This window comes from Pagrus major, chromosome 1 (genome assembly GCF_040436345.1).
Source record: "Pagrus major chromosome 1, Pma_NU_1.0".
NCBI lineage: Eukaryota > Metazoa > Chordata > Actinopteri > Spariformes > Sparidae > Pagrus > Pagrus major.
The window spans coordinates 34,816,183-34,843,026 of NC_133215.1; the positions used below are offsets into that span (position 1 = coordinate 34,816,183).

Genomic DNA, 26,844 nt, shown 5'->3' on the forward strand with positions numbered 1-26,844 from the left:
TGAATGCCAGATTATGGAAAAGCCCTTTGGCTGGTGTTTATCCTCCTCCAGCATGACATTTGTGTTATTATTTTACATTTACAGCTACACACTTGATGGACTATTGTTAAATAGGTTTCCTTTAAATAACTTACCAACATTTATATCCTGACTTGATGGCTCATTAGAATATGAGAAACCCTTGTACAATAAGGAAGACTAAACACCATCTCAATGGCTTTTTAGCAACAACCCAAAACTATTACGTGATTTGTGCGGCATCAGCAAATGATTCATTTAAAGAGTGACCTACTTACTAACTTTTAAGACCACATTATTTAAAGTATAATGGGAAAGGTGGTGCTATTTGTCATGATGAGCTCTGTTTTCCTCTCCATGTAAAGGACAAACATGTTGGATATTATCTCTCACTTAATGCTGCCATCTGCTGTTCACTGGAAGCTTTGGCTCTAAAACAGCATCTTATGTTTGGTTCGATGAAACAATCCTGTCCACCAACAACAGTGTCATGTGGTAGCAGTAAAAATATTAGTGTTCAGATATTGACACTCATGACTCCTCTCTCTGGTATCCTGTGGTTTCCTGGTTGGGTAGTTGAACTACTGATTTAAAGAAAACCACATCAGCATGAAGAGTAGGTCCTGTAACATTGGTTTTAATACGAGTTTACATGGCTGACATAATAAAGAAATCGACCTGAACTGTGACCACTGCTCAGTTACTTGGTCCACGTTAACAGGTTATATTATAAACAATGTCACAAAATGTACTGCATATACTGTATACATAGGTCTATGTTGTGCCATTTAATTCTATTTAATAGTTTTTGAAGTCTGTATTAAAACAATAGTCAGATGCCCATATGAACACAGAAATACATTGTTCTTGTTGTAATCATTCCTACAGTTTCATACTGCTGTTAAAAGATCCCTGCCTAATGCTCTGACACTCTGGTAGACAGGTAAGTGATGAGGGACAAACTCCACAGTGCTTGTTCTGCGCAAAACATATAACAAAGTTTATCTGAAGTTAACAAGAGGCTTTTTGGGGTTCTTTACTGTATTTGTACTAAAAAGACTTATATGAACTTCAGATAAACGAGATGTGACTCACTACACAAAGCAACACAAATACACCCAAAGATATTAAAGGGATACTATCTCAATAACCCTCAGTATGGCAAAATCTTTGATAGTGACAAAATGCAGATTTAGTTTGCTTTTTTCTCTTTTTCATTGTTTTGCTTAGGGGTTGGACCAGGCTTGCTTTTTTTTGTTAGTTTTGTTTTTATCACTATATTATAATTGTCTCTTCCTGTAGCTTTCAGGGTTACTAATACATCTGGTTTATTCAAAATCAATCAAACCTGTCAATCTAAAGTCATTTTTATTATAATCAATTTAAAATAATAAAATCTGAAAAGTTTGTAAGACTTTACAATTTGTCATTCAAGATTAATTTGACAATCACTGTATGACATCTTTATGTTAAAAAATAATAACGTAAAGTTATTAAAAATCATTTCTTTTCTTTGATCTCAGTTGAGTCTGTGTTTGCTGACACACTTCATTATCACATTCTATTATCGGTCTTGGTTGACTTATTTTGTATTTCCAAAGTTAAAATTACGATCTTTACAAGACCATTGCATTAAAATTACAATGATTTCAGTATGGAAAATAATATTAAAATGTCCAGAAATATTATATTCTGACAGTCCACCTCCAGGCAGGACTAAGATCTCTCTCAATCCTTTCAAGTTCATTACAAATCACTCACCCTGATCCCGCAACAAAAAATCTGGACATTGTATAAAATGTCAATAAAATCAGAATGCAAACATTTGAAAACAAACTGTGTTGACTGACAACAGCTTTACAAAGTGTTCCTGAGCCCAGGTAGTAACCTCTCCCCATCATTGCTTGTGAACGACTGAGCCTTTCGAGGATGCTCCTTTCACCCAATAAACAAACAGGTGTTTTTGGAGCATTCCACAACTTTTACAGTCTGTTGTTGCTCCCGACCCAACTTGTTTGAAATGTTTTGCTGCCATCAAATTTAGAATAAGAATATATTTACAAAAATCTCTGAAGTTGTTGAGGTCAAACATTAAATATATTGTCTTTGTACCGTTGTCAGTCGAGTCAAAAAATATTTGCTAATTACCACATTCTGTTTTATCTATGTTTGACACAGTGTCCCAACTTATTTGGAATAGGGGTTGCATCACTGTAAACAGTAGCTGCATTACAATATACAGTATGTTATCAATACAAACCCCCACATCCAAAACTCTAGAACACATAATCCAGCATGATATGTGTATGACAATAACTTGGAGTCCTCCGTGGTATCATCTTGAGGATGTTTTCTTTTAAGTCCACCGTCCACGAGCTCCTCAGCCTGCTGCAATATTTAGCTGCCAAGTAGAGCGCTCCAGCACAGAGGAGAACCTTGATGAAGCTGAATCCACCACCTCCATCGCTTTTCTTGACTTTTGCTTCAAAATCTAGAAACATAAATTCACAAAGCAGCATTAAAATGTGACCTGTCATTATTTTCCAGCATGAAATAAGATGGGCTCTTACAGTAATGCTGATATAAATTCTGTGTTAAGGTGGTAGTGGATATGAATTATAGTTGACGTGAGGGGAATTTTGTGTATGTTGCTCACAGCTGTACCAACCTTCCTTTGCAGACATAATGCCCCTGTTACGACATAACCAAACACCTTTACTGTCAACAGCTTTCATATGGACTATTTCTTTAGCATAAAGAGGTCCTGTGATAGCATGTTCTGTAGAGTATCGACAGCCAGTGAGGCATGTTACTTTTCAACACTGTGAGCAGCACAAATAACATTGCTTTAAAGGCCAATGTACTGGTGGCAGAAGATCTGAAAGACAGATACAACTAGAGCAGTGATTCTCCAAGTGTGGGCTGTGGCCACCCGGTGGGCTAGGCAGGTACTGCAAGTGGGCTGCAAGTGCTCATTTACAATAAATAAATAAAAAGGTTTTAATTTTCAAATTTGGAATTAAGTTTGAAATTCATTACAATTGACTATTTAGAGAAGAGAAAGTGATAAAAAAGGGTGTTTATTCTATTTTACTCTTCATGTTTCCCATTGATCCTGTTGGCACTGCTGGACACACAATTCTAACAGGAGGAAAACATTATTTAACTGGGGAACAAACTTCGACACAACATTGTAACGTAAATCTAAAAATTGCTATGTGTATGTGGATGGATTATTAATTTGAACTAGATTGCCTTAGGCTCATGTTCACATAAACATTGTTCTGTTAAAAAATTGTGTTTGTGATTAACAGTTTGGGTGGACCCCATAAGATTTTCCAATTATAAATAGGATCATGTCAAAGTGTGGGAATTACTGAACGAAAGGTAAGGGACAAAAAATGTCATTTGAGTGAACTGACCCTTTAGTCACTGTAGCTGTGACACTAGCCACTCACACATACTGCAGTTAAACACTTAAAAAATCAATTTTATTGAGATGTTGATTGTATGTAAATACTGTAATACTAGAGAGACGTACAGAAGTGTGAGAGACACGCTGACTACACTTTTACCTTTATATATCTGCTGCGGCTCCCAGTAACTTTGCCTCACAGCTCTTGCTCTCTTGAAGCTTTTAAGGCTCCTGTCACTGTAGTTAGTCGCAGGTCTGCTGGTTTTGTTGACAGTGTAGTGCACTTGCTGCTCATAGCTGAAGGGCATTATGTTGACACCTGGCTGCTGGTCAAAGGCTTCTGAGAAGGATTGGAAGTCACTTTGCATTGTTCTTGCCATGGATCTACTGTAGGTCTCTAAAGTGTTGAACATTTGCTGGTATGAATCTTCTGAGTAGTGTGTCTCCTCTATATTGTTACCTTGAACCACCTGAAAATCACTGTAGTAGCCCATTTCTTCGAGAAAGGTGGTGAGATCTAGCTGCAGGCTCTGCAGAACTTGAATCAGTTCAAAGCTGATTTCATGAGTCCTGTCAGGACTGAATCTCCCAAAGGCTTCTCCGTCATGCTCCGTGACGTAAACCGTCTCTACCGTCCTGGTTCTCACATGGTAACTGATGATGATGCGGTCTATATTGTAATCGCCACGGTAACCATTCATCTCATAATTGTCCCTTACATATGTCGGGAGGTTTGCAGCAGCTGGGAAAGTTTCTGCGTTCAGGTTGCCAACTTCATAGTACGCAAGCTGGAGAAAGAGATAAAGAAGGATGAGAAGGAGAGAAAGAGATAACACATGGTTCAGAGTAAAGGTAAGATCATGGACTGTCAACAAAAATATGGAAACATGAGTGAAAATAATGGCAGGAGACAGTTGTGGTACATGGCTTAAAAATATTAATTCATACAGTCACTACAACTATTTAGTATTGCACTACAAAGTATTGCACCCCCCACTTTAGCAGGACCTCTGCTAAAACGTTTTAGTCTCCAAGATGAAGTTTAGATGACATCAGGGCTTGACAAAGCTGCTCCAGAGGCACAAAAAGTTTACACCCCTGATTCCACAGGCTATGCAGTATTCCTAGTGAGGAGCAAACTGATCGTTATGTGTTGAATGATTGAAGTACCCCTTTAATGAAAGAAAGAAAACTAAAGAAACAAACATCACAAACCTGTCTCTTACTCTGGCGCCTCCTTGGCCTGTCCAGCACAGGCAGCAGTTCCTCAATATTACCAAACAGGTGGAAGCCGTAGACACCTTTCTCTGGTTGACAATCTGACACCAGCTGTGGCAACAGACTCTGGTCACTCTACATACAGTATTAATTGTTCTTACTTCTGTCTTAAGCCCCTTTTACACAGCCTGTTCAAAAAAGGAGTTTTGCACCGTTAGTCCACCATGTGGTATTGTATAAAAGATACAAAGGCAGAGTGGGGAGTCTGTGTTGTTCCACCTGAGCCGGCAGTGGAGGAAGTAACAACACAGAATCAGCCTCAATGTGAAAAAGGGGGCGTGCAAGTCAGGGCGTGTTATGTGTGTGACCCACAACTGGGAGATTTAAGAAGCAGCTAACAGCAGTTAGCAGCCAACTCAAAGAAGAAGAAGAAGAGAAACCAAAAAAGGTCTGCCAATTGGCGAGACAGCGAGGTCTGGGAGCTCCTTGTCCTCCAAGCAGAGGATGAGATCAACTGCCATATAACAGTAAATGGTAACTAACTGTTACTGCCATGTTGTACCATTCTTATTGTATAACAACCATTGCCTGACACATATGTAAAACGTCACACCAGATGCTGTCGGTGAGTGTCTTTGGCCCTAGTTGGTTCTTGTCCGCAACTTTTTGGCCGATTGGGCATATTAAATCGGTGGGGGAGGCCCTTTGTGTTTGGCCATTCAAGAGAAGAAATGGACAAAGAAAGCGAAAGCTCTCTGACCCTGTCGCTGTAATATCCATGATTTTCAAAAACATAGTGTAGTTTGTTCTTATTTTTGGAGTGTTATCTGCTCTCACACAGGCGCAGAACGTACGAGCTAGTTGTCTGCAGGCTGTAGTCTTTGTGGTGTGTTCAAGGGCAACTTTTTGGCCAAGACACAGGCAATGTGAGGTGACGCAACAGTTGAGCTGCTTCACCACTAGGTCTTTGATGTCAGTTTGGTGAGTCTGGGCCCGTACACCTCACACCTCTTTTACCTGCAGAATCTATCCATCCATCTATAAATCACACACTGATTTATAGCATAATGCCACTCTTAGCCTCACTGTAAATAAAGGCAGCGTAGAGAAAGGGTCTTTGTTGCGGCGGTATTGCCTGATCTCTGTGTAAAAAGGGCTTTATACACATGAATTAGATTGGATACTGCTGAATAGGGCTATTCAGCTACAGCTAAATATAGGCTATATAATGCACACCAATCAGCCAGAACATTAAAACCATTGACAGCTGAAGTGAAAAACAGCAATCATCTTGTTACTGTACAATGTTCTGCTGGGAAACCTTGGGCCCTGGCATTCATGTGGTTGCCACTCTACCAGTGTTGGGCAAATTACTTTCAAAATGCAATATATATATATATACATATTGCCAGTTATCTTCATTTTTAAGTAATATATTACGTCACAATATTTCTGTCTGCATAGAGTAATAAATTACTTATTACACTACTTTTTAGTTCTTTTTATATTTTAGACCACAGAACGAGGAATGCATGGCCATAAGTGATTCAAGACTGTAAATTAAATTGTGCTCATCATTAGGCTACGAAATACGGCTCATTTCAGTCACACAGAGACTGAACAAACAACTTATAGGCTCGGCTATATTAAACACACAGAGCCTATATTTATACGGTCATGTTGGTGTGGATGGATTCTTAAAAAAACAACAATAAATGCTTCACTTCTGCCGGTAACGCGGATTGTAATGTGTTTCATGACATAACTGTAGTAATATATTACTGAAATATTATTAGTAATGTGTCATATTACTCTGTTAGTGCTAAAGGAAATATATTACTGTACCCCCAACACTGCACTTGACACACACAACCCTTCCAAACACTGTTGCAGACCAAGCACACCACCTCATGGCAACAGCTACTCCTGATAGCAGTGCCCCCCCTGCAGGACAATGGTTACTGTCCCACTGCAAATCCACAGAGGGGCCTCCATGGATTGGATTTATTTCAGGACATCCCACAGATGCTTACTCAGACTGGGATTTGCAGAATTTGGAGACCTCTGACCATTTCTGAGCAGTTTTTGAGTGCCGTTGACATGAGGGGGTGTACTTGGCCTGTGACATTGTTTGGGTGAGTGGTGTGTGTGTCAGGTTGCATCCACACGAATGACAGGACCCAAGGTTTCCCAGCAGAACACTGCATTGCAACAAGATGATCACAGTTATTCACATCATATGTCAGCGGCTGATTGGTGCAAGTATCAAGCATTGCCAAGGCAAACAATTAAATATGTGATTTAATTATCTTACCTTCATGGTGACCACACAGTTAACCAGTTCACAGGTCACACAGTGCTTAGCAAACCAAAACAGGAGCTGCAGGCCGTGTCGTGGAAAAGGACGGCCAAACCATGAGCTCATCAGGTGCTCCAGAGTGCAGAGCTGCCAATGAACCATAGTGGGGCTGAGGCTAACACACACACACAAACATACACACACAAACAGACACACACTCGCACATTCACTTATATCTGTATAAACACAAAAAAGATAAAAGGAAAGACCTCTTTAACACAAGCAGGTATACAAATACATTCACCATACATTCATATTTCACACTAACAAACACACATGGTTTAAACTGTTTTAAAGGCTGGCTGTCCTGTTAGAGCCAGGTCTGCACAGAGTGGGAATGGAGGTCTCGCGAGGACACTGCAATACTTCCTGGTCTGAGAATTGCGATTAAAGCATTTTCTTAAATCGGAACAAAACCAAATTCTGAAAAAGAAAAAGTTGAGAATACTAGCTGCATAGGCTCTAACAGCGCGGGTAGGCCACTAACTGTTACATTTAATACATTGATGTAATAAAAGGCAGCATTTGCAACAACAAATGAGGCTGAAACTTACGGTTATTATAAAAAAGATAAGAGGTGGATGTTGGCTTGTTCAGTCCATGGATGTATTCTGCAGTTGTCTGTGTTATTATTTCTCAGCTCTTCCTAATCGTCACCAGTCAAAACGAAAACAGTCTGCAGCGCCGCCCCCGTCTGTGTCACGTCTGTGTCCACATGCGTGCTCGTTCACGTCGTTCCGTCACGCACGTTCAAGTGGACGTCCCTGCTGCGTCATTTGCGCGCCGCCTCGCTCCCGATGCACCTCTTTTCCCGAAAGACTAAAGATAAATGTTTCGATTTCAGGTGAGTATTGTACCCCCACACCCATGTGCCCTTTCCTGAAGGTCATTTGAGATGTTTTAAAGAGAGCTGCTAGTAATTCCGGACTGCGTGCTGTTGGTATGGTGAATGTTGTCTATTGTTTATGCGACTGCCAAATTCAATGCGGTTGGCGGCCTGTGAAGCAGCCCGCTTGCCTGGTGACATGAGCCTGTGGAGAGGTGAGCGCTCCCCTCCGCTGGAGACAAGGATGAGCACATTGTTTAATAAATGAGTCTCAGTTATGTAAGGCCAGTGTGTGAAAGTTATAAGCTGTGTCCCGCCTGTATCATTTGGGTTAGTTTTAGGGCAGTAGTTTTCCATCGCCGTGGGTCCTGCGTGATGTAACGTCAGCGTTAGCATTGTGGCTAACAGGTTCTCCTGGTATCTACAGGGTGTCAGACGTTCCTTCGGAAGAAGTCCTGAGCTCTGTTTATTCGTGTTATTTGATGTTGGTAGTTTAAAGAAGGGCTAATAGCAATTAACCCAAACGTTTGGCGTTAATTATGTCTGGAGTGAATCTGCTGCGCTGTGATGTTTTCCCCTGAGAGAAGCCATGCTCGGTCACTGCTGACCTGGCCAACTAACTCATGTGTTAGCCCGATGAGCTAGTCTGTTTAAATATTTGACATTGTGTCATGCAAGGTGAGCCAAATTAAATATCATACACCTAATTTATTGACAAATAACATTTCTCACAGGCTCAATGTTACCAGTTGTGTATGAAATTAAATCACAGTCACACTTCTTACTCTGTTCTGTGTGGCATTAGCATATTGATGGTTCATTTAGCAAGTGTAGCCATTATGTTCTTACACTTTAATAGTGTAATGTTGCACTGAGAATCCATGCTTATTTACTTTTCAGTTGACCTTTTCATATTGTAAAAAATACGCAGGCAATCTGATAAATATGAAGCAAGGTGGCCAATAGCTAATACAAAATGAATTACCTATGTGGTAATGCTGTAGCCCATCAGTTTCTTCATAAACGGACCCTTACATGGCGTGTCTTGTAACCTGCAGATTAAGTGAAGAGGCAAGTTACTAAACCATTCAAAACATGGTGTTGGGCACAGATGATCTGGTAATGTGAGGGGTTTACAGATCCAGTCTGACATACTAACATGTTTGATATAGGGTTGGGCTATGTCTGCTGAATTGACATATGACAATGTCTATAGTGAAACATCTTGATGGACGATGACATCGTTGTTTATTAATTTGAGGCAGCATGTCCCCTCAGTGTTGTCGTAAGGCAGCAGGGTTTGACATGAATCTCCAACTGTTTCACCCTGCAGAGGACACTATCTCCAGTTAACACCGACATACATCCCTATGTCAGGTTTAAAAGCATCATCGTCTCCGCACCACATGTCCATAACTTAGCTTTGCTCAGCCTCATATGCATAAAACAACATTGGCCAAAAAGCCAAGGAAGCTAATCTAAATCTAAAGAAGACTGTATAAAATAGGCATGTCTGAGAGAAACAACGGCCAACAGGAAAAGAAACACTGCTGCCACACATTTAACCGATTGATAGGGTTCGTTAAACTGAACAGGTTTAATAAGAAAATGATAAGCGGCACATGGACATGTAATGTTAGTGCACTGAGCCGCAACATGCTTCTTTTCATTTCCTATCCGCCACTTGATTGTGTGCTCTGGTGGGGAGTCTTTGAAATCACGATGTTATGATGGTCAGGGATTAGAAGTCCATGGCTGTCAGCCATCAGCCCAACCCTAGTTTGATATTTCTGATGTAAAATCTGGATGATTACATCAGTACTTTCTGAGCTGGACCACAACAACCAATGAGAGAGGCCTCTCACAGCAGCTGACGGTGCTGCCAAGCAGCGGTAAACATTGTAGCCATTGAGGCTAATGTTAGCTTGCATACTACTGTTGACAGAAACTTAAAATCTCACCCTCAGTTCTCACTGAAGAATAGAAAACCTGTCTTGACCGCATCTCCCCACTCATCCAGACTCGTTTGACCTTCTGCTTTTGTTTTTTTCTTACTGCAACACGTTACTACAGCAAGTTGTTATATCATGCTAATCTCCATTTTGTTTACGTCTGCTTCCCTATGAGATTACATGAAAGGGATCACGTGCGAGTCCAGTCTGCAGGGCCATGAAGCCACTGAGCGATGTTCATTGTTTATCCAAGATTTATTCATATTGAACGCGTCACATGTCCAAATTTTACCAAATTCAACACTGCACTTTCTTGGGTCCTCAGAAACACAACTGCCAAATATGTATCGCATTCAGGGTTCTTGAGATATGCAAATAACAGACTTGATAGAGATTCCTTGCTTTATAGTTAGATGAATGAGTGGCAGAGAAAGGCAGCATTTACAAAGTCTCCTGACAGTTGGTCATCGTGCTTTTACCCAACAAAGAACATGGTTATAATGATAGTTTCTGTTAATTTCCTTTGAGACCTGAGGTCAAAGCTTATCTGAGTGACTTTTAGCACATTGAAAGATGATTGAGGATTTGCTGTCACATCAGTGAAGTTGATTCATGTCGCTGTTGTTGCCATGTAGTGGTCATCAGCTGCGAGTGATGCAATAGCTTGGAGGTGGAGAGAACCTCCAAACAGTCTATATAATTATTGATTATCAAAAACTCTGTACTAGCAGATGGATTCAAAATCAGTGTATCAACGAAAGTGGGGGTAGGCAATATGCCAAAAAATGATCTATCATGGTATATGTGATTGTATATCACCATAACACTATATACCAAGATACAGTGATTGCTCTGGATTTTCAATTGATAAATGCTTTAAAATAACCATACTGTGTGGGATTTACTAAATCCAAACCAAGTTGCGGCCCTTTTTAGGAACAAGTTCTTCTCCCTCATCTTAGATTTGTAGAGATGCCTCGTGATCTGTTTATTTATAATTTCAATTCCCTCCATGTTTTCTTGTCACTCATCTTGTGCAGCAGTTGGCAAACCAGCTCAGAGGTGAATTACAGCCACCAACTGTCACACTCAGATCATGTGAGAACATTGTAAGCAGACCTGCTGCCCAAGCTACATTACCTTGAGGGGCAGTTGGATTTGCTAGTTCACGCGAGAATTGAGCCCTGATTTGCCACACAGCCTCTCCAGAATATATAGTGGTGACACAAAGCTGCTATTAAAAATATGCAAAAGCAGTTTTAAGATATTTTCTTAAATGAAATCTAGACAATATGCACAGGCGCATTGTAACCTACTGGAAATACTCCATTTGGTTTAGACAGGGAGGATAACTCATCAGTAATAATGACTCTTTTCCGAATCGATACTAGGTTTGTTTGTACGTACACACCGACTGAGCCAGCTAACTTCCGGTTTAGCGCAGCAGCTAACTTGAATGGGGATAAAATAATTTAATCGTGGGGCTCTTTCGAATGTTATTGGACCTAATGGCTCAAATTCTGACAGTAAAACGAGTCATTTCACGTAGGTTGTGAGGCTCAAAACCAATTATCCACCGTATCAGAAGCATCTTTCACACCGTTAGCTTATTTAAGTTATTTTGCTAGCTTTTTGGGCCCCAGTGCATCACATGGCGATGTAATTATATGGTTTGGCCACTACTGGCACGATGAGGCCAGCTGTCTTCTAAATACTCCTCCTCTTCCTCCTCTTCTTCATTGGTTTTACCGGCGGACTAAAAACCACAACGCCATCCACTGTATCATAGTATATAACATCATGCTATTCACTGACGGGTGTGCTGTCTTGAATGACTGAAAATGGGATGCACAGCTCCAAGGTCCATGTTGTGACGGACTGCCACAAATAAATAAATGTGTGAGGAAACGCTGAAGTTAATTGCTGATGCATGATGCACGCACATGTGAATGGGGCTGGAGGGCAGATGGTGTGCGCTGTACACTTACATCGTTGATTGGAAAAAAGTGGAATTTGGATTTTTTTCTTCCTGGGCAGGCTGCACAAGTATATGAGAAACACTGCATGTATAATGCTGATCCTATATAAATCAAAATAGAAATGCAGCTGGGCTAAACTTGGTTTTCTGGAATCAAAAAGCAATCGGATCAGCATTACTCATTCTTGCAAATTCAAACTGAGCACCACTCAGTCCCTACCCTTCAGTACGTGGGAATCATGTCTGCGTTAAAAGTAGTTTAACAATCTTAGCTACGTAAATAAGTCAAGTTTTCCTCTCTTCTCTCTCTTCCTGTCCCCATTTACACTGATCTACTCTCTAACTCTCTACTCTTATCCATCCATTTCTTTTCTCCACTCCCTGATGTCTCCATGTCCTGCCTTGTTTCCACCTTCCTCTCACTGTGTTCTTGTCCCATTGTCTGTCCTCCCTGCTGTCTTTACAGTCCCTGGATGAAGACTGTACGTTGGAGGAGGAAGACGAGGGACTGATAGAAGAGGAAGATGAAATTGATCAGTTCAATGATGACACCTTTGGAGCTGGGGCCATCGGTGAGTCATGCCGAAAATATATTTCCAATGTGTTTATTAACTGCCAGTGAGGCTCCTGGGCCTGACTGTGAGATAGTTTATATTCATAATGTCAGAATGTTATTTTTGTGTCTGTGTCTACTGGAAAAAGTCATAATCACAATAATGATTGGCAACAGCCAATGAGTAGAAGACAATACTGATGTGGACATTAGTGACAGTGCAACCTGTCTTTACTTTTCAGTCCTCAGTGTGGTTTCAAAATGACATTTTTCTTGCCTTTTTTTCAGCACGCCATAATGTAACAAAAATACAGGGTTCCCTGGTCTTTCATGAAATATATCAGATATACTAAATAAAAGAACCCAGAGTACTGCCACTTTTAGAAATAGCTTATTTTAATTTATATTTGAAAATTAATGACTACATGAAACAAATGTTAAGAACTGTATTAGATTGCATTATGTTGCACTGAATTGGAGCCCCTGTATGTGGATGCATATCAGTTAACCTTATATGAGACAGATGCACACCCCTCGTGTTTACATTACATTATTTTACTGAGGGCATGCACAATTAATGTAAAAAATAGGGTTATTGTATTCAATCACTCATGTAATTGTATACATATCTATCTTATTAGGAAATTCATGTACCTTGTACTCATATAATTGATGTTCTATGGCGTTGAATGCATTCTGTATACGGGCTGGGTGAATCGACGATCTCGAACCGGGCTCGCCATAATATTTTATGTCGATTTCGACGATAAGCTCCGTACATTTTTACTTGATATTGATTGATCCAACAGCCTATCACTTGGCAAAAATAAACACGACCGCAGCTAGGGACTGTGCCAGCTTACTTCTGGTTTAGCGCGTGGCTAACTTGGATGAGGATTAAATAATTTAATTGGGCAGCTCCTCTAGCTCAAAGTCTGACAGTAGATGCTCCTCCTCTTCTTCGTTGGTTCTACAAGCGGACTAAAAACCACACCGCCATCCACTGTATTATAGTATATAACATCATGCTATTCACTGACAGGTGCGCTGTCTTGAGGGAGTGAGAACAGGATGCGCAGCTCCAAAAATAGAAAATCAATAGGTGGTGGCCAAGGTCGATATTGTAGCGGACCGCCACAAATAATTTAATGTGTGAGGAAACACTGCATGATAAATATTACATCATTTTATTTTACAGTTGTACTTAAATATGCCAGGACTGTTGATATCCACTTCTTTGTAGGGCTGGGCGATAAAACGATCTCGATCATTTTCATAACATTATCCACGATGACGATGATAAATTTATGACATTTATTTTCAATAGTTATTTTTGAGTCCGTTTTCCTTTACCCAGAAAACACTACATCAACAGCCAATCACACAGCAGAGAAACAAATGCATGTGGTTGATGCATGTTTCCAGCCCCTCCCACTTACAACAACTCAGAGTGATGGTGACCACCTGTCTAGCCGACACAAGTAATGAGCGGTCCGACTAGCGAAACTGACAAAGACAAAGAAATTGTACCGAAGAAAGATCATACCACTTCGGTTATTTGGAAATAGTTCAGCTACCTGAAGTCTGACAAAGGACAGACCAGCATTAGGTGTAAAATGTGTCAGCGACCAGTCCTCAGCAGAACTGGAAACACCACCAACCTCTTCCATCATCTCAAAAGGTACCGTCCCAAACAGTACTCCGAAAGCATGAGTTTGCGTTATCATGCTAGCGTCAGCCTCCCCTCAAGTAGCCAACAGCCCAGCTCCACTGCTTCTACAAGTCAAACTTCAGTTCAACCAACAGTTGCTGCTACTTTTTAAAAAAAAAAAAAAAACATATCGTGATAACAGTTTTGGCCATAACCCCCAGATGTTTGCTGCCCTGACGAAGGTACTTGTGATGGTATTTACAGATTTTAGGTTTTTTTGATTTCTAATAATCGATAACTATCAGCCTTAAAAAACACATTGGTCTATCCCTATTTTAGTTACCTCTTTTGATCATTTTGATGTGAATCACACTACACGGCCATTGTGGTTGAGGATATCAACTTTTGAGACAATTTGAACATTTTTATGCCAAAAAAAGCTCATCTGCCTTTAGAACTGTGTGGTAGATTACAACACAGATGATTCATTGCCAGAGAACAAACCATCAGTCTTTGTGGCTCCTCTGTTCTTCCAGATGACGACTGGCAGGAGGAGCACAAACGCCTTGCTGAGCTCGATCAGAAGGACGGGCTCGGAGCGGGGATGGGGTTGGGAGGAGTGGGGATGGGAGGAGAATCAGATTTAGGAAGAGCTGAAGACTCATCCTCCACCCATCCCCCCCTTCCAACTTCCCTCCCTCCACTCAAATTCACCCCGTCTTCCTCTGGACTGCCGCCTCCAGGTCAGTATTGAAGTCAGAGGAATGCTGCTCACAGAAAGACTGACTCCGCTCAGGACTCCAGTTCCTTTCTCTGCGAGATCACAGTGTTCTTTACTTTTCTGGTCATTTCAGTTCAGGTTTTTGGATTGTCTTAATTACTTGGTTAATTTTAAGAGTTTAAAATTGGGATTTGCACCCGGCCAAATTGATTGGATAAATGGACGGCACTGCTGGACACGGATTCTTGCTTGACTTGTTGTAGAATATAAAGAGCATCAATACACCTGTTGAACAATCCAAAGTAAAACTGTTGTTACAGATGTGGAGGATCGAGGAGGAGATGGTGACTTGGCTGAGTCCCTGGCTAGACTCATCCTGGAGGCCGACCCAGCCATTGCTGGGGTCGGGGCGGCAGAGAGACCCGTTCCGTCCCCCAGCTCTTCAGGATCCAGCCTTTCTGCCCTGCAGGTGCTGGACCGACCCAGAGTCCTGCCCCAGTCCTCCTCCATCCCACATCCCACTCAACCACATCAGCATCCCCATCACCCCCAGCACCAGCTGCCCCCTGGGCCCTCCACCTCTGGTGAGAATAATGATCGCAGCTGCTATATATTTTCGTGGTATTTGTCCCATACTTATGAACACGATATCTCAGAAACATCTGGAGGGAATTTGATTCATTACATCTAGCACAAACGTCAACTTGAGATTTTGGTGACCACCAAAACTAGATGTAGATGAGACTACTTTGAGGCAGTTTGGTTTACTCTTATATTGTATGTATTGGTCCTGTCTTACTGAAGTCGTGTTCTGCTGCACTCCTCCAGGCCTTCCTCCTGGACCTCCTCCCTCATCTATGCTCAGCTACCAACAGCAGCAACACTTGCTGCGTAGAGGTACTGCTCCTATGGGCCAGGTTAGTTTTTTAACTGACACTCTCTGTGTATGTGGGGTTGCTTTTTGTTAATCTGTTTTTTGACCACATTAGTTTTTATGATGTCAAAAACATTTTTCTGTAACAGCAAAAGAGAATTTATATTTCAACAATGTACTAATGAGCAGTTTCTCAAATGTTACTGGATAGCAGTGTACTAATCTATAGTCTGGAATCGGCAATTGTTTTAATGGCAGTAAAAAGATCAAAATGAATAGGGGTATTTGAGTTATTCTGTCAAATACATTTGGTATAACTGGCTGCCTGAGTAACCAGTTCACTGCAGTACATTTTATTAAGGCTTAATTTGTGTAAAATCTTTTTGTTTCAGGACCTTCTGAGTGTAATTTCTTTCATTATCTCTCTTAGATGAATTCTCACAGTATCTGGGAGAACAGTATGGGTTTTGGGCCGGTCAGTGTCACCCCTGGACTGGTCACACACATGGAGGTGAGGCACACTTGCCCTTCTGCTTCTTCAAAACACTTCTGAGCCATGTCTCATGTCGCAGCTTATCCTCAGCTTGCATGTATGTTCATGCTAATGTGCAAAGCTCAGAAAAATGCACAGGGTACAGAACACAAGTCCAAAAGTGAAAAAGATTTTTACCTTTACTTTACTATTTTCATCTTAAATTATGTCTGTGATGTGTCTGCAAAGCTAAATATTGCATAATGATGATGTTCACACTTCAGGATTTTAACCCTGAGATCTACGACAAAAAGCCCCAAATCTCGAGCAAATCACTCCTGTGTGCCTTCATTGCCATGTGTGAACTGTTCAAAGATGCAATCCAGAAGCTCGCTGGTACATCACCGGCCAGTGCTGGATACCTTGTAGTCTAAATATCTGGCCCAGTTGCCACAGGTCAGGAAGGCAGGAACGAGCTACAGCCACTTATAGACACATCAGTGTTTCCCCTGTATCCACTTAGCAGCAGAACTCTGCTGCTGAAATATGACCACTGTATATCATCTGTATATGGCCCAGTATATTACTGAAAACACAACTAGCAGTTTTGGCAAGAGCAATATAGTTTTCCTTAGTGGGCAGTGTTGGAGTGTTCGTTAGCAGAGTTACAGCATTACTTTTGGTGTCCAACTCAGGAATTCGTGTAGTTATCCCTCCTAAGTTGATATTAGATTCTCACACCTTCAGGTTTGTATTTTCATTTGATTTAAAAAGACTGGCTCATCACACCTCATATGTACAGCTTTAGACTTTGTGAATACACAAAAAAATGTGCTCGTCAAACCTCCACTGCTACAACTCCATTCTAGGGAAAACACTGCACAAGCTGTTCAGTTAATTTAACCATGTCCTCCTCACTGATCCACAATAATGAGAGGCAGTTTCACATTTTCTGTGCAAAAATAATCCTTGCTGCCCCTGCCTGATACATTCTTTCACACACCTTGTTTACTTTTACGTCCTGTTTTTTCACTGCAAATCAGAGCACAAACAACCGGGACAGCTTGAAATGTGTCATTCTCGTCACGTCGTGTGTGTGATCTTGCAGTGTGTTCTCTGTCGCTGTTTTCATGTAGTGTGAAAACCACGTAGACTGCAAGACTCCTGATTACAAGACAGAAAGTTGTGTGATGTGACCAAGGGGAACCTGTAGGTTCAGAATGTACAAAAAGCAGTATGCAATTAAATTTTTTTTTTTAAGGCTTAAAATACTGACCAATTTTTCAGTAAAGCCACTGTTCAATGATGTTACTAGTTTGAAGTTACTAGTTTACGGTTCAAATGTAAAAAAAACAAAAAACAAAAGCTGCATTCAAAATATTACTGCAACTTTCTCATGCACTGTATGAAATACGGTGCTTACCAACTGTAAAGATCTCCCCAATTTTTTGACTGTAGGTTTTGAAAAGGCTTAACCAAGTTACTGATTTTGGACACGTTTATTTTTATAATATTTAATTTTCTATCTTCTTGCTCTTCAGGATAGTCCACTCATGTCTATAATCAAAGAGGTGGGCCTTCCTAAACGACCTCCTCAGGGAAGGAGTGATGAAGGACAGGATTTGTCAGAGAGGGTCCCACCTCCACGCTCTTCTTCCCCTGTGATTGGCTCTCCTCCAGTGAGGGCAGTGCCTATTGGAACCCCGCCCAAACAGCCAATGAGCCACGCACTGAATCATCAGGTGAATAACTGTTCTTCTCATTCTACACTGTTGATTCACTGATATCTTTCCTCCATCATTCCCCCATTTTCACTGTTTTCTGTTTGTCTTTATAGAGAATGTATTTGATAGAGCACCTACCATAGTATTTCTTTTGATGCTACCACAATACGTCAGAAATGTTCAAAGTGTACAGATGATTTTTACAGCAGTAATGTTCTTTTTTGAAAATCATTATTTTATATAGAATCTGTTTAAGGATTTCAGCTCACTCAGTGTGTCAAGCAGTCACATTAGTTTTAGTAGTTACCATGCTGCAGCTTGTTGTGATATAACTTGACATGTAGTTAACTTGGTCTCTGTTAACCCCATCCTGTCTGTGTGTAGATCCACCATCCCATGGCGGTTCATGTGAGAGCCCCAGTTCAGCACAGATACCCTCCTCCTTTCCCTGAGCGTCTGTCACCAAACACCCTCCTCAATATAGCTGTGAGTTTCTCCTCTCCTCCATCCTCCCCTTGGTTTGAAAGCTCTGGATGAACATTAAATCTAAGAACACCCTGGGGTTCCTTTTCATTTTATTGCACAGCACATATCAACAAATGAGTTTCTGTGATTTGAACATCTGGACTGTAAACTGTTTTTTTAGGGCTGATATAAATGTGCTGGTTGTGCCAGTGGTGTTGATTTCCAAAAGTGTTGAACTTGTCCTTTAAATGGGTCGAAGTTTTAATTCCCTCTTCTTTAAATTAATCAGTAGATTTTGTTTTGTAGAACTCCCCGCTGTGTCGTGGTCCATTCCCTCCCGGAGTTGGTCCAGTCTTGTCTCAGATTCAACGGGCCCAGCTGCTCAACTCTCAGGTTGAACACACACACACACACACACACACACACACACACACACACACACAGTCTTTTTGATCTTTCCCTCTTTCTTAGATACACATCACTGTTGTAGGTAATACCATGAGAATAAGAAACTAATGATTCCTCTTGAAGAATGTGCTTGCTGTACAAGTAATTGTGTACACAAGACTAAAGTAATTGCACAAAACAGTTACAACTCTTAAGAGCTGTAGTCAGATGAGAAGGATGGCATCATTTTGATCTTTGTTTTCAGAAATATTGTCAACTTTGTTGGTGAAGAAACTGCTTCTCTAGTTCTAATGTCAGCAATTCACTCCTAAATCACACCACTTCTCTCACCACTGTGTTCTCTCTCTGTCTGTCTCTCTCTCTCTCTCTCTCTCTCTCTCTCCAGGTGGCTGGTTTTCCCCGTGGTGGTCCAGCACCTCCTTTGTTGCCAGGTGGTGGTGGTTTCAGGCCATTCTTCGGGGGCCCTCCACCTCCACACGCCCACCGAATGGGCCCGCCGCCCCCTCATGGTCCCCCCAATCACACGCCACCCATCCGGCACAACACCACCCACCTCCACCCCCAGCACCGTCGCTTGCTCACCCAGCGCATGCAGAACCGAGGAGGGTGAGGAAGTGTGTGTATGTTTGTGTGCAAACGGTACATATTGTATGAGTTATAATAGAGCTGCAGTGCCACACAGCACTGTGGCCAGGGAACAAACAACTACTAACAACATGCAGACGTTTTCTTCAACACCTCTTTGAGCAGGTCAAGTACATAACATAGCAGCCTTTGTAGGGCTCTAACCACTCCAAAGTGAGTGTAAACCACCCAAAAATCAAAATGTTGTTATTGATAGTACTGTTGCCTCTGTACTTAGCTGAAGTACTTTAGTACATTCATTTACTGTAAACTTGTTAAATTAAACACTCTGTAGAATAGTCAAGCATCCTGACTAAACGCACAATAAAATAAATTGGAAACTGTCCAACATGTCCTGATAGATTGCCACAGGTATGATGAGGACGGCAGTGAATTAATATCAATAATGAATTATGGAAAACACAATATTACAGTGTGGAATCTGCTAGGAAAGAGATCATGGACAGTATGCAGTCTTCTAATAGACTACTTACAAGTAACAGTAATAGAGAATTTAGTTTTTGGTTTTTTTTATGCCAGACTATTGCTACACTCCAGCCCAGTCCATGGTAATAATGCACCAATAGGCTGGATTGCCAACCCCCATTATAACTCAAGTGAAAAAGGAGTCAACTTGTTGTGTTATGATTAAACTGCAGTTCACCATGTAACGCTTCATGTCCCTCTGCACAGAAACTCTCAGTCCTGTGTGTTTGAATCCTTTTAGATGTTGGCTTTATTAGTCTAACACACTGCGGGACTGTTGCCCACCTGCTGCTAGTTACACCTGGCTGACTTGCCTCCTGTCCATTTCAACACAGATTTGTTGTTAACAACATGTCATTAACATTATCTGGGGAAAAAATACCCTGCGTCTCCCTCAATAAGGTTCACTGCATCCCTTCACATATTAACCTGTCATGTTTCTTCTTTGGTCTCTACTTGATGAGTAACCAGCCAGTGATTGTAACAAGCACTGTGGAGAGAGAGATAACTCGGAGGCTTCACAAGGAAGATCTCTTTGCATCCCAAACACATTTTCCATCGTCCCCAGGATGAAAGGACACCGCTAGTTTTGATCCCTGTTTTGCCTTTCAGCTGTAAGACAGTCTCCCCATTCAAATGGCTGCTGAGAAGAGCACGTCATCTTTGTCTCTGTATATCCCTGTAGGGACCGTGGCCGGACTGGAGGGGACCGGCGCAGCAGAGACCCCTACAGTAACCTGATGACCCAGAAAGAGAAGGAATGGGTAACCAAAATCCAGATGATGCAGCTGCAAAGTACCGACCCTTACCTGGATGACTACTACTATCAGGTTGGTTTTTGATGTTGCCTGTTAGCTGTGCTTATGCAAAATATCTGCCTTCTCATGGTTGGCTTGCTTTGGTGGATGTTCATGTTCTTTGTTGACCTTTAATCAGTTCAGATTATGGTGTATATAATCTTAGTGAGTTGAATGTAAACAGAACTAAAATTAACAATTATTTTCATGAAAGATAATTTTTTGATTTGTTGTTTAGTCATTAATATGTCAGAAACTATCAAAAATGCACAGCACTTTTTCCTCGAGGCAGAAGCTTGTCCGGCCTATACATTTTATTTACAATGACCTAAAATGTATTCATTCTGCAGTGTCAGACCAAGTTTTCATTTATTTGTTTTTTGTTTTTTTTTCTAACAGCCTGTATGGTGGTGTATCAGAGGTTGTCAGAGGTTTTGCTTGAACCTAATGGTCAATTTTGAGGCCATGTAAGAAAAAAATCAATCCCTCAATTAATCAATTAGATTTTCGCGAGATGTCAAATGGACATCAATTGTGACAATCAATAATTCAAGTAAAGTTGCTGTGTTCAGCTTCTCTCAGTTTAATCCCTCGGTTCAGAGTAAAACTTCTGTTTTTAGCTCAGGTGAGTCACTGGATAAAGGGTCGCAATGAAAATGATCTTTAAGTGCTAGTGTGGAACCCAAATCGTTTTAAAATATAGAGACTAATGTAGACATACACTCAGATGTAAGGATATGTGTTTTTTCTGTTTCTCTGACCAACAAAGTTAGTTGACGTGTGTGTGTGTGTGTGCGTGTGCGTGTGAATATGTAGAACTACTATGAAAAGATGGAAAAACGTCAGGAAAGAGAACGAGACAGCAGCAAGAAGGAACATACCACCAAACTGATCACTCCACAAGTTGCCAAGGTTGAACACTCCTACAGACCAGGTAAACAATGAAATGCCTCAGAATATTATCTGCAGAGTACATGATCACCTGCAGTACTGGAGATCTCTATTGAATATTGACATGTGTTTGTCAACAGTTCAGTTTGCAGGCTCTCTGGGTAAGCTGACGGTGTCGAGCGTCAACAACCCCCGCAAGATGATTGATGCTGTGGTGACAAGTCGCACAGATGACGAGGTCTGTTGGCATGTTTCATCGTTTCATATTGAAACATGTTTCATGAATACGCAACGTTCTCTATGTACGAAGTTGCTGTGTCCTGTAAGACAAAGTAAGACGCTTAAATTGACTAACAATTGAGGAATGAGGCAGGACGTGTTTGTAACACATTCACAGCTGCAAACCATTGTCTTCACCATCTGACAGTTAATATGAAGTAGCTACAAGAGGTGCTGAGTTTCAACAGCACTGAATCAAAAAAAGACAGTAAAGAGTTTGAAAGTTGCAGCACATGCCACTAATGCCTGGTCACATGAACAGAAAAGCCATTCAGTGACCCTGTGATTGGTTAACTTGCATGTGTTCAGTATTTTTATTTTTTTTGCTCTTGAAAATAAGACCTGCATATTGTATTTTCCATCCACATTGGGCTGCTCACCACTACCTAAAAGAAGTGCAAACAGTTTGAAAACAGCACAGTATAAAGTGTGATTTAAGTAATGTTTGATTTATTTATTTTGTACGTGATTTATAACCCATGCTCCTGGAAGTATTTTTTCTGGTCTGATTTTAAGTCATGTTAGTCAGCTTGCCTGTCTGTCTGTTTGTCTGTCTGTCTACCTCCAGGAGAAAAGGGAGAAGCAGGTTTGGAATAAACGACGACAGATCCTCTACACTGTGGAGAAGGTAGGAAGAGGACAACTCCAGTATAGAGAGGCAAAGTCCCTCTCCTCCTGGTTTCCCTCCTGGGACCTTATTTCAGAAAAATGTCTGGCTATTCATGGAGAGAGACAAATCATTTTTTGATCCCTTGTGAATTGTGCTTGTCAATTTAGAAGACATTTTTAGAAGTCAAGAGTCAAGTCAAGTTCGTCGTAAAGATAACAAAGTATCATTTAGTTTTGTGTAAAAGTCACTAGTGAACTCCATCGTCTCTCTCAACATACGCCACCAACACTAACATGGCCTTCACCTCTGCATAGGAAAAGGATTTCAAAAAAAGGGAAAAAGGATGAAAAAAGGTGAAAATCTATCTGGCCATATTGACAACTGCAGTTATGTAAAAGTAAAGTTAGCCAGTTCTGTGAGCTGCTAATATACAGTACAGGACCAGCTCTACAGGTTTTCGGTCATGGATTTTTCAGTGCCTATAAAAAGTATTCAACCCCTTGGAGGTTACCAAGGCTTGTAGGAGATGCCAAGGTCAACTGGAAGAAGGGTTTTTGGTCTGATGAGACCAAAAAGGAACTTTTTGGCCATCAGACTAGACACTATGTTTGGTGGACACCTAACACTGCACATCACCACAAACACATTATCCCCACCGTGAAGCATGGTGGCAGCATCATGCTGTGGGGATGCTTCTCAGCACCAGGCCCTGGAAGGCTTGTAAAGGTAGAGGATAAAATGAATGCAGCAACATATAGGGACATCCTGGAGGACAACCTGATTTAGTCTGCAAGAGGACTACGACCTGGAGAAGATTTATTTTCCAGCAAGACAATGACCTGAAGCATACAGCAAAAGCTACTTGAAAAGGGCTGTTGATGCCCGATCCCTGTACAACCTGACAGAGCTTGAGCAGTTCAGACTCAATGCTGTGATTGCAGCCAAAGTTGCATCTACAAAATACTGACTTGAACTGGGTGAATACTTATGCAATCACTTATTTTAGCTTATATATTTTTAATTAATTGACATTGGATTTGTAGAAATGTGTTCACTTTGACATTAAAGAGTTTCTTTTTTTGTAATTTTTTTGTTTTGTATATTTTTTGTATATTGACTATGATTCCAAGCAACACAAGTGGAAAACATCTGAGGGGGTGAATACTTTTTATAGGCACTGTAGGTTTTACAGAGTGCAGCTTTTGCACACCTTAAGGTACAGGACAACCTAATGATGGTATAAATACCGAACGTTGTTGTCAATAAACTTGACCTAACTTAATTGCAAGTGATGTGGACAGTGTGCGGGAGTCTTTTTCCTGATAGGCACTGTAGGTGAAATAAGACAGTGTCACTTACGTGACTGTGTGGCATGTAGTTTTTCTATTCATGTATTTATGTCTTATACTCAAACAGTCTTATGAAAAACTGACCAATTTTTCCAATAAAAAAAATGTAAGTGCACAGTTCAATAATAAAAGAAAACATGTCTCTCACCATTTAATATCATATATACTTTTTCTGAATTAGGGTCCTATGGTGGTCCACTGGAAGAGGAGGCACATAGTCTTGCTGTTCAATCAGACTGTAGGAAACTTCAATGTCTCTCCCTCTTTCCATTCCTGTCCTCCAGATGTACAGTTTGCTGCTGGAGGTTCAAGACTTTGAGAAACGTTTTGTCCATGCACCAGAGGAGGACAGGGAGGCTCTGCTGGAGCAGCATAAAACCAACACTGTGCAGCTGTGCAACTCTCTGCGTGAGAAGGAGTGGGACGACAGGTAGGAGGAAGGGCTAGAAAGAATGACTAAATATGAATATATGAAATACAAGTCTTGCACTTAGTCCAGTACAACTTGTAAATCTGTACAGTGCTGCCTGTGGGACAGCAGTGTAAGAGATATTTAAGACACAAGAATCATCCATCCACACACACCAATTCTTTTTTCTCTTACTTTTCTAAAGAGTGAGTGATGAGCAATGTGTGATGATCATGTCGGTGAGGAAGGGCAAACGGCTCATTTCCAGGCTCCTCCCCTTCCTACCATCACCCCAGGCTGCCGCCGTTGTCATGGCGATTGCCCGCAACCTTCCCGCCCTGGCCAAGAAGGACAAGCAGGACCAGGTAACCATTTCAGGTTTCAATCAATTTAACACAAAAATCTAGGCTGTGCCGGTGAAAACTGCTCGGGTCCTTGAAAGGTCCAGTGTGTAGGATGTAGGAGGATCTATTGGCAAAAATGGACAATAATAATCATAATTATTTTTTCATTGATTTGTAATCACCTGAAACTAAGGCTGGGTGGCATAGCAGTGGCAGAGCAGCCTGATGGCGGCCCGCCCTGCAGACACATGATCAAGAAGTAAACCTAGAAGGTAGATACTTTTTTCCAGTGTAAATGCCAGGCAAGCAATTTTCATAGGACTTAAAAGTCCACTGTAGGTTCTCCTTTACATTTGGAAAGGGAGAGTCGAGGGGTGTTCAATTGGTTGCAATCGGCTCCATACCACTAAATCCTACACATTGCCCACCACCTGCCTGTGACCATACACATTAACCAGCAGCTACCTTCATCCCTGTTGTTCAGGTGCTGTGCTGGCTAGTGGAGCCGGTTTCTGCAGTGATCCAGTCGCTCTCGAGCTCTGCCCTCACAGACTTGCTCCAGGAGCTTCAGGGCAATGAGGGCCAACTGGCCACAGTACTGCACAACAAGGTACACACACATTGCACACTGATATAAAACACAGTCGCTCATTAACTTTAGAGCAAACATGAGAGAGAGAGAGATGATCCTCTGGTCAGACTGATGTAATCTTCTTGCTGCAACATGCAGTCCAATGGTCAGATCACCTGACTGTTTGTTAAACAGCTACACTGTAGTACAGCAAACAGTGTGTGCACTGATGGCCGATCAATACTGCAGTCCAGTCTCAATACAACAGTGACTTGACAGCAGTATCTCTGGCAGGACCTGTTCTTTGCATGCACCACAAACATCAAACTTTAAAGTTACACTGATGATTACAGAACCTTAAAGGCTGATGATCTTCTATTTTCTTGACAAATTCCATTAAAAGACCAAAAGCAACAATGAATTGATCCTACTAAGATATATGTTATTTCTCTGTGCCATAGAGCTCCATTGTTGTCCAAAAACTAAAACAGTGCTGCTGTAACTATGCAACTGAAAATAGTCCACAACAGATGCACAATTTCTACTTTTGTAAATAAATTACTGAGTCTTTTTAAAAATAAAGCTATATATTTGTGACCAGTTTTTAAAGATTTCTATTTTCAGGAGGAACCAGTGCGATATGAGCTGAGAGCCACAGACAGGAAGTCATGCGAGTTGTTGACGATAATAAAAATGTAGAACTTTGTAGAACAATGCACCAAACACACATTACACACATCTCTCTGTTTCTGTCTAGTTTGGTGTGACTCTGCTGTATCTGATCCTGAGTGAAGGAGAGAGGATGCAAAGCTCCGACCCCAACTGCCAGCTCATGGACGACAATCGATGGTAAGCTGTTTGTATGTCAGCGATGTCAACCACTTTCTCTATACACCTTGAGTTATTTTTTTTCTTCCTTCTCATCTCCACTTGTGCTCTTGTCACTTCTTTAGATATGTTTTTTGTTTCCTTTCCACTTGTGTTATTTAATTAACCCACACTGACTCTCTCCCTGTCCAGGACTGAGTTGGTGTTTTCAGTGACGAGAGAATTGCTCAGCGTTCCCTCCTCATCCCTCTCTCCTCCCCTCTTCACCCCTCCGAACCTTCTCTCCCTCCTGTCACGTTATGTCGATCGGCAGAGGCTGGAGCTGTTGCAGGACAAGCTACAGTGAGTAACATCAACACACTGACACACACAGTGACGTGGTGTTTGGTGCCCTGCTTTGGTTGGACAATACAGCACAAAGAAAACAAGCTGCTGTGCTGAAATCAGCTTTCACAGCCGTGTTTCTTTAAGTAATTTTGAAGTGATTTATTTGAGAAAGTTGTTATATATTTAGGTTAATCATAGATCCAGTCAGAGTAAACTGCTAGAGGAAAAATATATCAGGAGCTGCTTGAATTGTTCTTTCATTGTTTTAGTAAGAGGAGCACAAGTGTGAGAGGAAAAACTAATAGTCTGTTGTTTGCCATTTCTCAGGATCTCTGCGCTGTCCAGGTAGAAGTTACAACAGACATCAACACAACCCTCTCCCCACTCGATGCAGACCTTTCTTTTTGTGTGAGTGTGTGTGTGTGTGTGTGTGTGTGTATGCGTGTGTGCACGCATGTGCGTGCGCTCTTGAGGTGAATCCATGGTGGATGATTTTAATCCAGCAAAATCTCTAGTTACTTTTGTTTTTCTTCGTGTTTAGTCTGGTGTGTGTGTGTGTGTGTGTGTGTGTGTGTGTGCGTGCGTGCCTGTTTGTCAGTCTGAATGCTAAAATGAAATCTGCATTTTTAAATATCTTGTTTACGATTACGCCTGTGATGAACCTTCAAATTAAAAAGTATTTCTATTATATAAAA

General features: G+C 41.2%; 2 protein-coding genes across 4 annotated transcripts; one reads left to right on the forward strand and one right to left on the reverse strand.

Annotated features, from left to right (window-relative positions):
* Positions 1-639: 639 nt before the first annotated feature.
* LOC141004486 (uncharacterized) lies at positions 640-7,688 on the reverse strand. Of its 3 annotated transcripts, none has more exons than XM_073476015.1 (5): positions 7,565-7,688; positions 6,966-7,186; positions 4,649-4,762; positions 3,594-4,221; positions 640-2,509 (listed from the first exon to the last, which is right to left on the reverse strand). In XM_073476015.1, exons 2-5 carry the CDS (start codon positions 7,110-7,112, stop codon positions 2,295-2,297), a joined length of 1,104 nt encoding a protein of 367 aa, XP_073332116.1. In that variant the 5' UTR covers positions 7,113-7,186; positions 7,565-7,688; the 3' UTR covers positions 640-2,294. The 3 variants fall into 3 exon arrangements, with proteins under 3 accessions (XP_073332116.1, XP_073332100.1, XP_073332108.1); XM_073475999.1 differs by having other exon boundaries at positions 640-2,500; positions 7,565-7,630; XM_073476007.1 differs by lacking the exon at positions 4,649-4,762 and having other exon boundaries at positions 7,565-7,630.
* Positions 7,689-7,752: 64 nt separating this feature from the next.
* Positions 7,753-26,844, forward strand: patl1 (PAT1 homolog 1, processing body mRNA decay factor). Its single transcript, XM_073476029.1, has 20 exons — positions 7,753-7,854; positions 12,233-12,338; positions 14,507-14,713; positions 15,012-15,275; positions 15,520-15,608; positions 15,996-16,076; positions 17,579-17,779; positions 18,146-18,247; positions 18,533-18,619; positions 19,020-19,240; positions 20,430-20,574; positions 21,358-21,475; positions 21,573-21,670; positions 22,280-22,339; positions 23,955-24,100; positions 24,285-24,444; positions 24,908-25,033; positions 25,752-25,843; positions 26,015-26,164; positions 26,477-26,844. Exons 1-20 carry the CDS (start codon positions 7,840-7,842, stop codon positions 26,496-26,498), a joined length of 2,490 nt encoding a protein of 829 aa, XP_073332130.1. The 5' UTR covers positions 7,753-7,839; the 3' UTR covers positions 26,499-26,844.